The sequence below is a fragment of the Hippocampus bargibanti genome, linkage group LG04 (assembly GCF_051943395.1).
Source record: "Hippocampus bargibanti isolate YZ-2025 linkage group LG04, ASM5194339v1, whole genome shotgun sequence".
Lineage (NCBI taxonomy): Eukaryota > Metazoa > Chordata > Actinopteri > Syngnathiformes > Syngnathidae > Hippocampus > Hippocampus bargibanti.
In genome coordinates, this window is record NC_142737.1 from 21,611,982 (window position 1) to 21,624,807 (window position 12,826).

The 12,826-nt window shown below is 43.6% G+C and overlaps 1 protein-coding gene across 1 annotated transcript in view; it reads left to right on the plus strand.

The window, feature by feature from the left end:
• Positions 1–12,826, plus strand: part of hectd4 (HECT domain containing E3 ubiquitin protein ligase 4) — a 54,050-nt gene that overhangs the window by 30,461 nt on the left and 10,763 nt on the right. Inside the window, exons 27-61 of the mRNA XM_088994705.1 lie at positions 171–275; positions 347–439; positions 515–683; positions 800–935; positions 1,019–1,163; positions 1,742–1,908; positions 1,998–2,144; positions 2,229–2,413; positions 2,548–2,701; positions 2,792–3,072; positions 3,188–3,374; positions 3,494–3,575; positions 3,637–3,839; positions 3,970–4,105; positions 6,019–6,201; positions 6,297–6,461; positions 6,553–6,722; positions 6,871–6,986; positions 7,067–7,170; positions 7,428–7,589; positions 7,663–7,811; positions 7,929–8,008; positions 8,178–8,341; positions 8,428–8,668; positions 8,798–8,934; positions 9,010–9,136; positions 9,232–9,369; positions 9,498–9,634; positions 9,720–9,880; positions 9,955–10,136; positions 10,222–10,427; positions 10,501–10,631; positions 10,725–10,930; positions 11,014–11,193; positions 11,406–12,805. Coding sequence (XP_088850831.1) covers positions 171–275; positions 347–439; positions 515–683; positions 800–935; positions 1,019–1,163; positions 1,742–1,908; positions 1,998–2,144; positions 2,229–2,413; positions 2,548–2,701; positions 2,792–3,072; positions 3,188–3,374; positions 3,494–3,575; positions 3,637–3,839; positions 3,970–4,105; positions 6,019–6,201; positions 6,297–6,461; positions 6,553–6,722; positions 6,871–6,986; positions 7,067–7,170; positions 7,428–7,589; positions 7,663–7,811; positions 7,929–8,008; positions 8,178–8,341; positions 8,428–8,668; positions 8,798–8,934; positions 9,010–9,136; positions 9,232–9,369; positions 9,498–9,634; positions 9,720–9,880; positions 9,955–10,136; positions 10,222–10,427; positions 10,501–10,631; positions 10,725–10,930; positions 11,014–11,193; positions 11,406–12,805 — 6,729 coding nt within the window. The remainder of the gene's footprint in view (positions 1–170; positions 276–346; positions 440–514; positions 684–799; positions 936–1,018; positions 1,164–1,741; positions 1,909–1,997; positions 2,145–2,228; positions 2,414–2,547; positions 2,702–2,791; positions 3,073–3,187; positions 3,375–3,493; positions 3,576–3,636; positions 3,840–3,969; positions 4,106–6,018; positions 6,202–6,296; positions 6,462–6,552; positions 6,723–6,870; positions 6,987–7,066; positions 7,171–7,427; positions 7,590–7,662; positions 7,812–7,928; positions 8,009–8,177; positions 8,342–8,427; positions 8,669–8,797; positions 8,935–9,009; positions 9,137–9,231; positions 9,370–9,497; positions 9,635–9,719; positions 9,881–9,954; positions 10,137–10,221; positions 10,428–10,500; positions 10,632–10,724; positions 10,931–11,013; positions 11,194–11,405; positions 12,806–12,826) is intronic.

The window sequence follows — 12,826 nt, forward strand, 5'->3', positions numbered from 1 at the left end:
TTTTTTTAAGAGAGACTGAGAGAGTGATCATCAGATAATATTAGTTTTGCCTTCTGACACAAACACATATATAATTGGGCACACATTTGACCTTTTAATGTAATGTGGATTTCTCTGAATATGCCGACATGACCAGAATAAACTTTAATTATCTACCACGTTGGATGCAGAGTGTTGCAGAATTGGAGCAAAAGTGGCAGAATGAGGTAGAAGAGGCCCAGCAGGGAAAGTTGGACAACAACGCTCCTTTCTTTCATGACTACCACTTCTTTGAGGTATCCTGCTGAAAAATGCATTTCATACTGTACTGTAATTTGATGTGCATGTTTTATTCTTGTTTTCTCAGAATAAGATTAAAGAGCTTGAACTACTTTGCTCCCTGAAGGATGTTCCCCATGATTTTAGTGACTTGGAAAATGTTGTCCTTGGATTGAGGCAAGTTAAATGCTGTAATCTTCTCCTATGACAGTATAATAGAATCTGTAAGCACTTCTTTATCTGCGGTAACAGGGAGAAGTTCTTTCATGAGGTAAACACCATGAACCTTAAAGGTAGCACTCCACTGGTTAAAACTAAGACACTTGTGAAGAGTTTGATGAACCGTACTGAGCTACTGCTACATGTTACCATCGCACCACACTGCAGAAGCTTAACCACGACGCCTATTGGTACACCAGGCACAGGTAGATATCCACTTTTTATCCGAATTAAAATACCTGCATCCAAACTGAATTTCTGTGTGTTTTCAGCTTTCCACTGTTGGAAAATGTTTCTGTTTTTCTCTTAACGTTTGTTTCAGCTTCAAAATCTGTATCAGATGGCAAATCAGCCCTCTCCGTTGTGAAGCAGCCAGTCTTCCTGCGCAGCATGTCTGCACCCTCTGACTTAGAGATGATTGCTAACCAGGATCTGGAGTTTACACATGCCGCACAAAGGTTTTTCTTTTCTTTTCTATTTTGTTTGATGTTTTAACCCTGAAATAAATAAATGCATATTTTTTCGTTTGTTTCATCTGTAGGAGGCGACATCACCCAGCCAGTCATCGCAGTACCTCATTTACACTGCTGCAGTCTCTGGCAGTTGAAGACAGTCGAGACAAGCCAACATACAGTGTTTTACTGGGTCAGCTCTTTGCATTTATTGGTACTACACCTGATCAAGCCGTAAGTCCATTGGTTTATAGACCATTTCACACAAGAACTGGAATTGCATGCACTGACCTGAGGTGGAAAAATTATGGCAAACAATGCATCTAGAACACTTTATTATCTTTTGTGAACTTTCACGATGATTTTACTAAGAAGCAAAAATAATCATGGCTATAATAAACGGACTAACAAGAAATGCACATTTTGCAAGTTGTGACACTTTAACTGTATCCTTTTTTTCTCAATTTGGATAGAACCCTGTAGTTTTTAGAATGATACAGGATACAACATATTTGTCAAGAATCCTTCTTGGAGTTCATGATATCAAAGACTTGTGCATGGATGGTATTTTTTTATTTCTTATTCCATCTAAATAATTTTTGAATTTGTCATCGGATTGATTATTCCACTGATTACACTGGAAACCAAGCTGAACCGGGCCTATTGTGACAATGTTTTGAGTAAAAGTAAAAAGTCACCAGAAAATGAATACAAATATATACAAAGTAGAGTCAACCTAATTACACTAATGAAATAATTGTACTCAGTGATTCCCCACCACTGACTATGATAAATGCACTTTATTTTTGTAGGTATCAAGCAGCAGTTTCCTGTCTGCTGCACAGACACGTTGGCACCGTGGGAGCACACGACGGCAGGCCCTTGTCCACATGAGAGAACTGCTCACCGCTGCTGTCAGAGTGGGTGGGGTCACCCACCTCGTTGGACCCGTTACCATGGTTTTGCAAAGGGGTCCAAGGTAAGTAAAAGGATTCAGCAATGCAAAACCACTCATGCATTGCTTACAACGCTCTTCCTCGACTTTGTAAATCTGTTAAATGCATACAGGATTGAGGAGCTGACATGTGGAGGAATGGTAGAGCAGGTGCAGGAGTCCTTTGGGGAGACGATGACGTCAGTTGTTTCACTTTGTGCTCGCTACCCCATTGCCTGTGCCAACAGTATCGGCTTACTTTGCACAATACCCTACACAAGGCAAGAAACTCATGATCTCCCTGCATATCTTCTTCACAAAATATTCACAATGCATATATTTATTTGTTGCTTTTATTTCCAAAGGAGCGAGGAGCAGTGTCTAGTCCGCAGTGGCCTGGTTCAGTTGATGGACAGCTTATGTAGCTTGAGTGGTCAGAGGGAGTGCAGCTCAAATGAGAAGCAGACCAAAAAGCAGAAAGTAGCCACCATGGCCTGGGCAGCTTTTCAGGTGCTAGCGAACCGCTGCATTGAGTGGGAAAAAGTGGAAGGTAAAATATTGTACAGGACTGCAATAATAATTACGTAATGATGGCATTATATTGCACTTTTACAATTTTTGTCACGTCATTGTGCCCTGACTATTAATTTTTAGCAGCAGTATTTTGTTTTCACTTTGTTTAAGGTGGCTCGACAGACGGAGTACATTCTGGGTTGGCTCGGCAGGTGTCCAGTTTGCTGACCAATCATCTGGCCAGAGCTACTGAGTGCTGTGGAAATCAATCAGCTGGCAATGATGCCTTGCAAGATGTGCTCAGTCTTCTCAATGACCTTTCCAGGTTAGTTTTGTCATGTTAATGATATATTTACTACCTCTGTGAGTGTGTATATATACAGTGATTTTTTTTTTTTTTGACATTTCATTTTAGGAGCCATATAGGAAAAGCTATCCTGAGCCAACCAGCCTGTGTTTCGAAGCTCCTGTCTTTGCTGCTTGACCAGAGACCTTCCCCTAAGCTGGTGCTCATCATCCTGCAACTTTGTCGAGCTGCCTTGCCTCTCATGAGTGTGGAAGACTGTGGTAACGTGGCCCTACCATCATGGAGCTTTTCTATTAATACGCTCGAAGCGGAGCAACAAGATGCTAATGACCCAGCCTCACGTATCGCTGCTTTGCTGCTGGCCAAGCTAGCAGACTATGTGGTACCAGGTTTGTCTTTCTCGTCATTGAACAACAACATATGGCTTGGGTACTTTCTCAAAAATTTAATTGCAAAATGACACACAATTAGTATTTTCTACTAATGTTAATGACTCCTAACCAGGCTGTCAGACCTTGTTGTCTCCCAGCTCTTCTGAGCTGGATACTAGCCTGCCTCGAGCCAGTTCCAAGGGAGCCCTGAAGGCTGAAGATATTGGGGAAGAAGGTGAAGCACTTGATGGTAAACTATCGATATTCATCCACAAGAGAGACGATCAATCCTCTCACGAGGTTCTTCAACCACTTTTAAGGTAAGAGGCATTTTGAAAGTTATCTTCGTAAGATTACTCACCATTTTTGAGTTTCACAATTTTAGACTACTCAGGAATTCTCTAAACATATGTATTCTGTCTCCGTTTTTAAAATGTAGCAGTTCAGAGGGACGCCCCTTTCGTCTTGGCACTGGTGCAAACATGGAAAAGGTTGTCAAAATGGACAGAGATATGACCAAAGTAAGACATGCAATATGATTGTTTCCCCACGCCCCAGTTCTAAATGTCACTACTTTTTTAGATTGGACACTGTGAGGTGATCACTGAGGAAGCATCTGCTGCCCTGAGGAAGGCCACTAAGTGGGCTCAGTCTGGTTTGATAGTGAGTGTTGGTCCGCCTGTTGAGACTCTGACACAGGAGACTGCTGGAGCCATCACAACGGGCGACAAGAAGAAAACTGCCCAAACATCTGCTTGTAGGGACAGAAACACTGAGCTGGCCAGGTACTATGACACATATTTGGAATGGAATGTGTGGAGTGGTGTCTTTTGTGTCACAGTAGTGCCCAATATGTTTGACAAAAACAATCAGAATTATGTCAAAGCGACTAACTGAACATTGTGTCATTTACAGGTCGGACCCTCTCAGGCCATTCATCAGTGGTCATGTTGCCAACAGTATGGCTGCTGAGGTTATTGCTCTGTTACATAGTCTACTTACTGCTCCGGAGTCAAACACGGCACAAATCTGGACAAGCACTGCAGAAAAAGTAAATTTATGTTCAACTTATGTGTCCTGCTTTTTTCATGGCGTTGAGAATCCAATAAAAGCAGTCGAATCTTAAGGGCCTGAAGAACTAAATCGGCATGAACTGGATTGCTCACGCAAACAGACGTAGAAGCTGATCTAAGAAGAGGGACCATCCAAGATTATATCTGCCAAACTGGAATACTGACTTGCAGTTCATTTTTCGTGTATTGTAGAATGGGTAATGTAAATAGATTATGAACATATTTCCCCCTCCACGCTTAAGTTAAATCCTCATGCGGCTTTCTTGCGCATATTCAAGATGTAGTAAAAGCTTTCAAAGCTTCAGACACATCCATCGTGCATAATCTGCAAATGTGTGTAACCACTGAAAAAACTGGATTCTGAGGTTTTTTTTGAGGGGCGGGGTGGTTAGGGATGGGGCTAATTTTCAAATCATGGAGTTTTCACAAGAAATGAGAACTTGATTAAGATCAATTTTGAAAATATGTAACACTTTAATTGGGAAATAAACTTGGGTCTTGCATCCTGATTCTCTGACTGTAGTGTCCTTGAGAGTTTTGAAAGGCGCTTATAAATAAAATGTATTATTATTATTATTATTATTATTATGATTATTATTATTATTATTACACCCAGTGATGTGGCTCATCACTCGGCTACTTTGAATGAGATTTTGTGTTTGCGTTAACTTTTTAATAAATCACCACAAGCAGTTTAATCAGTCCATGGTGCGCATTAAGAAACTGTTTCTTAGAAGACTGCAAATTGACAGTTGACCAACTTTTCGTGGCTGGGAGAATCTGCGCAAATCAAAAAAGTGCCTAGCAGTGTGCCTTTTTTGATTTACGACCGTGCAATATTGTGCGAATAGTCGTTCCAGAGACTAATTTTGATGGTTGATTTTGCACCTTGGAAAACAGCATCTGACAAGAAGGTGCGCACAGAACCACCCTGCGTAATCATAGCGAGGAGTGCAAATGTTACCAATATCAGAAACAAATATGATCATCTATTCAACAACTCAATTTTGGAAATTGTTTTGTGGCTTTGATGAATATTTTGTGGCTTTGATGAATTTGGATTGTTGGATGTCAATTGTAGTTCCCAGTACAACACACACGAGGGGGCAGACGTGCATAAGCATGTGCGAATGTGGAGGATATATACAATGTATAGATGTTGAATGTATAGATCTACACATGAATGTATTCTGATATTGAAATTGCTGAATTGATGTTTTGATGAGTGGTCATAAATGCCGTTGTGTGAAGCTGATTAACACGGTTGTCTCGTGTCGTCTTTCCTCGTCGTTCACAGTGCTACCTGCCTGTGACGCGTTTGGACCGACTCAGGTATCCCCTAGGCCTGAGGCCGGTTACAATTGGGGGCTAAATCTAGGGCTGTACCATTTGCCGATGAAGAAAAAAAAAAAAAAAAAAAAAAAGAAAGAAAATGATTTCTTTTTCTGTTTCTTATCAGTACATTGTGACCACTGCCTGGTGCTGGCCTCTCCCATACCGGTGTTTTTGAGTGTTTTGTTTTTTTCCACTATAATGCTGGATTGGCACTCTGGATGAGCCAGCAAAACACTAAACTTGAACTGCTTCACCATAATTGTTGTTGGAGTGTTGGGTTTCTTTTTTTGGTAGCCATATGTGGCTTTTTCACCAATCCTTCCAATTCTATCTGATTTTTCACTCACTGTGTTCTCCCAAATTTTTCCTCTTGAAATCCACCAAAGTTAGCTGAAGCGCAGAACTCTCATTACATTCATGTTGCCACAGCTCACACAATGAATTAATAACCAGGGTTTAATTAAGTGTCTCCTAATTGGGATCTTAGTAAATCAGGCCCCCTTGAATCGTTCTCTTCAGCATACACTATAAAAGTTTTCTCTGTGTTTATCTTTAGGTCCTGTCCAGGGCACTGATGTTCATCCCTCAATTGGGGAAGTATGCTGAGAGTATTTTGGAAAATGGGAGCAGCAGTGGTAGGAAGCTGGCGAAGCTTCAGGCCATTGGCAGGCAGGCGGTTGCTGCACTCTGTGCTCTGGGCGGCTTCAAAGAAACCATTAAAATCGGATCAGAGGTCCAGGTGAAGGATACATGTTTATCTACTGTGCTATTTATTTTTAATTATGTGAACGATGAACTCATTTCAACATCTTATCATATATGTCATGTCTACAGGTCATAGGTAAAGGAGTACTTGGAAGCGTGGGTATTGTGATGTCTATCAATGAGCAGGAGGGCATTGCAACTGTCACATTTCCCTCTTGTGATTATCAGAGAACTTGTAAAGCTTCAGATGTGCTGACAGTACCAATATCACGCCTCTGCACACCCAGATCTGAGGTAAGACTTCCTCCCTGTAGCTTAATGACCTTTTTTGTTTCATGGAAAACAATATTCTGATTCTAACCTGATCCTTCGTTCCAATCCTCAGGCATTGCCCTTGTACAAATTATCGATCACTGAGAAGGTAGTGCAAGCAGTGCAATCAATGCTTCTGCCACAAGAGGGTAGCCTGTCCATTCATACCTCTCTACCAGCTTCTGGAGACGGGTCCAGCCCTGTGATGGCTGCAGTTCGCTTGCTTGCTGAAATTAGAACCAGGTCAGTTCAAACCAATCCTTACAATAGTTTTTCCATATTCAGAGCTTTTGTATTTTACTGTCATGATCACTAATTTAGTTGAGTTGCATCCGGAGAGCTAAGCACAGCTAAATGTACTATCGAACAATAGTGATATTTTGATTTTCAGAGCATGCCTGGTAATGGCACAGCTCTTGGAGGATAGTTCATTTTGTGAAGAGTTTATCCAGCAGTGTCCTGCAGCTGTCGAGGTGCTCAACCTGGTTGCTCAAGAATGTAGTCCTGGTAAGAAAATGTTATAATGTCCATCCTACAACTTAAAAAGACAATAGGTCTGCATGTTTATGGGCTTTTGATGTTTGTAGGAGAGCGTCTTGGTATCGTTGAGGCGCAGTGTGAAAGAGTGCGAATGCTCTACAGAGACTGTGCTCGCCCTCCTCCCCCACCCCTTCAGATGGACAGGCGTCAGGTGGAGTTACCATGTTTAGAAATTTGCAAATTACAATCAAAGAAAATGTATCGTGTTAAATATAGAAATAATCAATGCCAACTGTCGTTGACTTGAACAATTCCTGAGAGTTGATTTATTTTCAGGGCTATTGCCTTTATATTACTACTTATTTGGAGAGAATGTCAGAAGTACATTCCATTCTAAAAACGTTTTCATGAGAAGCCGTGAAACATGAGACTGTTTGCAACCATTATCCATCTATAATATCTCACCAGCCCAAGGAAATAACCTGGTGTCCCTCCCGAGTGTTCCCTCCTGTCCGGGCCTGCATGTTCTCATCCCATCTGACCTCGGTCACTTTCTTGGCTGACCCGAGTGCTGGAGGAGGGCTCCCCCGGGGCACCTTCATTTATGCCACATCTCCTGTGCCGATTCAGGTTGATCATTTGTTACATCGTTGTTGGGCATTTCTTTTCACCGTCTGACTGATGCTTTTTTTCATACCTACAGGCACCTTCTTTTTACTGGGAGATAGAAGTTGTCTCCTATGGAGACTCTGAAGAGGATAGTGGTCCCATTGTGTCCTTTGGTTTTGCCACTGAAGCTGAAAAGAGAGACGGAGCATGGACCAACCCTGTTGGCACGTGTCTGTTTCACAAGTCAGTAGACTTCTATTTTATTTTATTTTTGAAATGACATTCTATCTTCAGTAAAAGTGCTGTTTGATCTCTGTTTTTGTTGTTTCAACTGCTTGTCCTCTTGTTTCTTTGTGGCAGTAATGGCAGGGCAGTGCATTATAATGGCTCAAGTTTATTGCAGTGGAAAAGTGTCAGGCTTGATGTTTCTCTTCTCCCGGGTGAGATGAATTATGTCTGTGATTTTGCTTGTACTTTATTACTGCACAACATTTCTTTGAGCAAATGTTTCTCATCATCATAGAGAATTCATTCATGCTTCAATTATGTTATTTTGACTATTTAACATTGTGTGATTACTGTCATCCCATTGCATTTACATTCACACAGGTGATGTGGCTGGAATAGGCTGGGAGCGTTCAGAAGGCACACCTCCACCTCCTGGTCAGGCCCCGAAGGGACGGGTGTATTTCACCTATTGTGGTCAAAGGCTCAGTCCAGTCCTCGAGGAGGTGGCCGGTGGAATGTGGCCTTTGGTTCACATTCAAAAGAAGGTATTCTGCTTAAAGACAAATGTCTGAGTGGCACAATTTTTCTGCAGTAATTAAAAAGTAAAAAAAACAACAACATTGTTTTGTAGAATTCAAAGATTCGGGCCAATTTTGGAAACCGTGCATTTGCATACGCTGAAGGCCAAGCACACAGGAATGCTGCAGATTTGTGCATTGATCTAGCAGAAGAAATAAGTGCAAATTTTGAAGCACTCCCCTTTGCCATGGCTTCAGACAGTGATAATGACGCAGGAGCAAGCGTTACATCTGACTCCGGCTCCCATCATGGACCCCCATGTCGGATTGCAGCAGTGGCGGTTGTTCAGCAACGTACATTCTACTTTTATTTTACTGTAGCCCTGAGATATACATGCCTCTTTCTTCTCATAGAGATCACTCTCTGACAACTGACTGAAAACATTAAGATAACTTTTGTCATTTTCTCTCTATCTCTTTCAGAATATAACAGTGACCTGTCCTGCCATTACAAGGTGGAGCTGAGCTATGAGAACCTTGTCAGTTCGGGGCCTGATCCACACCCTCCACCAATTGCAGACGACGAGAGTGATGATGAGGATGATGATGATGCTCCCAGGGTAAGTGAGCTTAATCATCTAGGGATAGTGTCACTGTTTGTACTTCTTTATTTCACAATTCGGTTCAAAACTCAGGAGGACCACTACGCCTTGCTGGTAAAGGCGTGGGAAACCAAAGTGTTCCCCACTATTAGAAGGAGATTCCGTAATGAAGCTGAGAGGAAATCTGGTCTGGACCAAATTAAAGGAGCCTTGCAGTTAGGTAAGAAGAATACATATACCCAGCCGAACATATGTCGAAATATCTGAAGACAGCTTTGGGAGCATTGAGTCGATGGTGTGTTTGAATGGCAACAGGCATGGTTGACATTGCAAGACAGACAGTGGAGTTCTTATATGAGGAGAATGGCGGCATTCCTCGAGACCTATACCTCCCCACCATAGAAGACATCAAGGATGAGGCCAACAAATTTACTATTGACAAAGTTCGCAAAGGTAGCATTACATCTACCTTTTTACTACTCATACTTTGCATGAAGCTTTCAAGTTCTTTATTACTACTATTCATATTATGTACCGGTAGCATTATTTTATTTTACGTCCTATTCTGTATCTTAAAATAGGTTTGACTGTGGTCATCCGCTGTACAGACAGCAACAATACCAATAGCAGTACAGGGGGGACAGCACTGCCCAAGTTTGCCATCCGGGGCATGTTGAAGACTTTTGGCTTGCATGGAGTCGTGTTGGATGTTGACTCGGTAGGTGCAGTAGATTTCATTGCATTGTGCCACTCCCGAATTAAATTTTGCTTGATTGTTTTGTTTGGTTCCCCCGTCCCTCTAGCTGAATGAGCTTGTACAGGTGGAAACCTACCTTCGCAGTGAGGGTGTGCTGGTGAGGTACTGGTACCCTATTGAAATTCTGGAGCGGCCGCCTGCTGGATCTCGACGTACTGCAGCCAGTGGCTTAGTCTCACTCGACAGTAGCAACATTCAGATTCACAGGTATGTTTTGACTTTACTAGCACAGAAATCCATGCTACTATTTTCTTGATTTTTCGTGTTTTTATTTTTCACAGGGAGCTACTTCGCTCTGAGAGCGCACTGGCTCGTTTATATTGTCGAATGGCCTTACTGAACATCTACGCCCCAAAAAATCCTCACACATTCACTCGTCTCTTCCACATACCTGCGATTCGTGACATCACCTTGGAACACCTACAACTTTTGTCTAATCAGCTGCTGGCTCCACCCCTCCCTGGTGTGTGGTAAAATAATGAAGAAATAAGCACATCTTTGTCTGTGTGCTCTTCTTGCTACCACCTTGAACATTTATCTTCCAACAGATGGCACTATTAGTTCTGGCTCGATCCTCCTGGCCCAGTCTGTGCTTCACAACCTTCAAGACCAAAGCTGCTCTTCCGCAGACCTATTTTACCAAGGCAATTCTCAACCCATCCGAGAGTGGCTAACTGTGGCCATTACTCGTGCCTTGCATCAAGGAGAAGAAAGCTTACTTGAGCTAACTAAACAGATCTGCTGTTTCCTTCAGGTTTGCTCTGCTCGTCAAGGATTCAAATAACTTCACTAAATTTGGGCTAATGTTAAAAGTTTGTTGTTTCCAGCATGCACCTGAGCAGTTTACATCTGAGGAGTTCCCTGTAACGGAGTCAAAAGTGAGCATGGATGTCAGTTTTCCAGGGGCTGCATTTGTCATCGTATCTTGCAAAGAGAGCCAACTTGGCTGCCGCAAAGAGTGAGAAAACTGCCAACCCGTTATTTTCTGCAAATGTCTTATTTATTATCCTCTACTAATAATGCAAAACACCCTCCCGCCCCTCCCTTTTAGCTCTAGCCTGTACAAGGCTCCTTGGGCACGGGTAATGCTGTATGGTCTGGGTCACAAAGTACGCCAAAATGGGCAGCTTAATCTGATGGAGGCTGTGTGCTATCCTTTGGATGCCTCACCAGCCAACACAGGACTTACTCCCCCACCTACCACCAACCAATACCCATCTGTTATCATACCCACTGATAAAGTGCATATCAAGCTGGGTATGTACTCACCAAATCATACATTTGTTTATCATATGTGTGTATATTGAATCATTCATTGGATACAATTGTCTTGACTGTAGGTGTGTCTCCCCCTCCTGGAGCTATAGTCGCTCTACATTCCCTGCCTTTGGAGTTTCCTCTGGCCATGGCATTCGCTGAGCAGCTGTTGACGTGGAAGTTGGGAGAGGGGAGTGAGCGGTCAGAAGACGAGCTAGATACAGTGCCGTCATCTGTCCTGCTGCAAGTGGTAGAACTGCTCGGTAGGTGCCATATTTTAAACACTTTTACCTTAATGCAAAATTTGTGCGCTTACCGAGCCACCTGTGTCACAAATATGTTTACCATAATCCCCTTAATGGAGACAATCATACGAGAAGATAGACCCTGCATCATTTCTGATTCTGATCATTGTTATAAGAAGACTGTACATAACCATAATGTATTCTGTGTTTGTCTGTGTTTTATGTATTAGGTGGTTTACTTTGGTCTACAGATTTGGCTCCCTCCATCAAAGAGCTGATTTTTCACTTGCTGGCTGAGCTCTTGCGTAAGATCCACCACTTGGAGCAGCGTAAAAGCCCTTCCGGCTTGTCCAGCTCTATTGCTCTGCTGCTTAACCCCTGCCTCGCAGTACTCGTGGCCATGCAGACAGAACTCTGTAAACTCTACGATCGTGAAACTCAGAGCTGGACTGCGGGAGGAGCTGGGGCTGGAGGATCTTCATCTGGAGGTGTTGCTTTGGCATTGACGGCAGAGCAGAGTCGGTTCTCCACTTACTTCCATGCTCTGATGGAGGTCTGTCTCGCTGTAGCAGAGGTGACACTGCCTCTCAATGTTGGAGGTTGCACAGTTGGAACCCTGTCCTCCACCAGTGCCCCTAACCTGAGTGATTCTTCGTCATCGTCGTCATCCTCCCCTGGCCAGACCCCACAGAGTCCAAGCCTTCTGTCCAAACGTAAGAAGGTAAAGATGAAGCGGGAGAGACCAGCGGCTGCTGTGGCCACCGTGGTCTCTGGAAAAAGGGGGAGTGGAGGCGCCCGTCTGTCAGAGAGTGATAGTGCTCTACTGAACATGGCTGGTAGCAAACCTGAAGACATGCTGTGGTTCCACCGCTGCCTCACTCTTGTAATGATTCTTCGACATCTTGCAAATAAGGATCCTCAGGGTCTGAGTGTGACAAGTGATGCAGTGACAGACGCTTGCCAAGCTTTGGTGGGTCCCACAGCCCACAGCCGGCTTTTGGTGCTTTCAGGTATCCCTACGCACCTGGAAGAGGCAGTGGTTCGTAATGCTATCCGTCGGGCTTGCAATGCGCACGGAGGCCTTTTCAAAGATGAAGTTTACATACCTCTGCAGGAAGAGGAGTCTAAGAGAACTAAAACAGGGGCTCGAGTCACAAGCCCTCAGACTGGCAAAGTGAGCACTGAGTCTGAGCGACCTTTCCCCCACGGCGGAGGTCCTGAGAGTCCTGACAGCTCCAGCAGCATTACCCCAGCTCTGAGTGTGAGCGCATCAGCTTCGACTAGCCAGACCTCCATCTGCAGCCCCTCGCAGGGACGCTCCCGCACTGCCAGTGAACTTTCTATAGATCAGGAACAATTAGCTGTCCCGGCTGTCAACACCGTTGTAGCAGTGTCTGCTGGAAACCGCCCCCAGCAAGGCTCCCAAGAACCACAGACTGTTTCTAGTCAGGAGAGTCTAGATACTTCTCTGTGTAGCACTGGGAGCCTGGGAAGTCTTGGTAGCTTCGGGGAGCCTGTGGAAAGTGCGGATACACCGTCTGTGTCAGATGGGGACTCGATGCACACGGTCACCTCACAGGAGAGTAATTCACTCCTAGCGAGGACAATCAAAGGTTATGCTGTCATTGAGGTGAGCTAAATACCTCTGTGT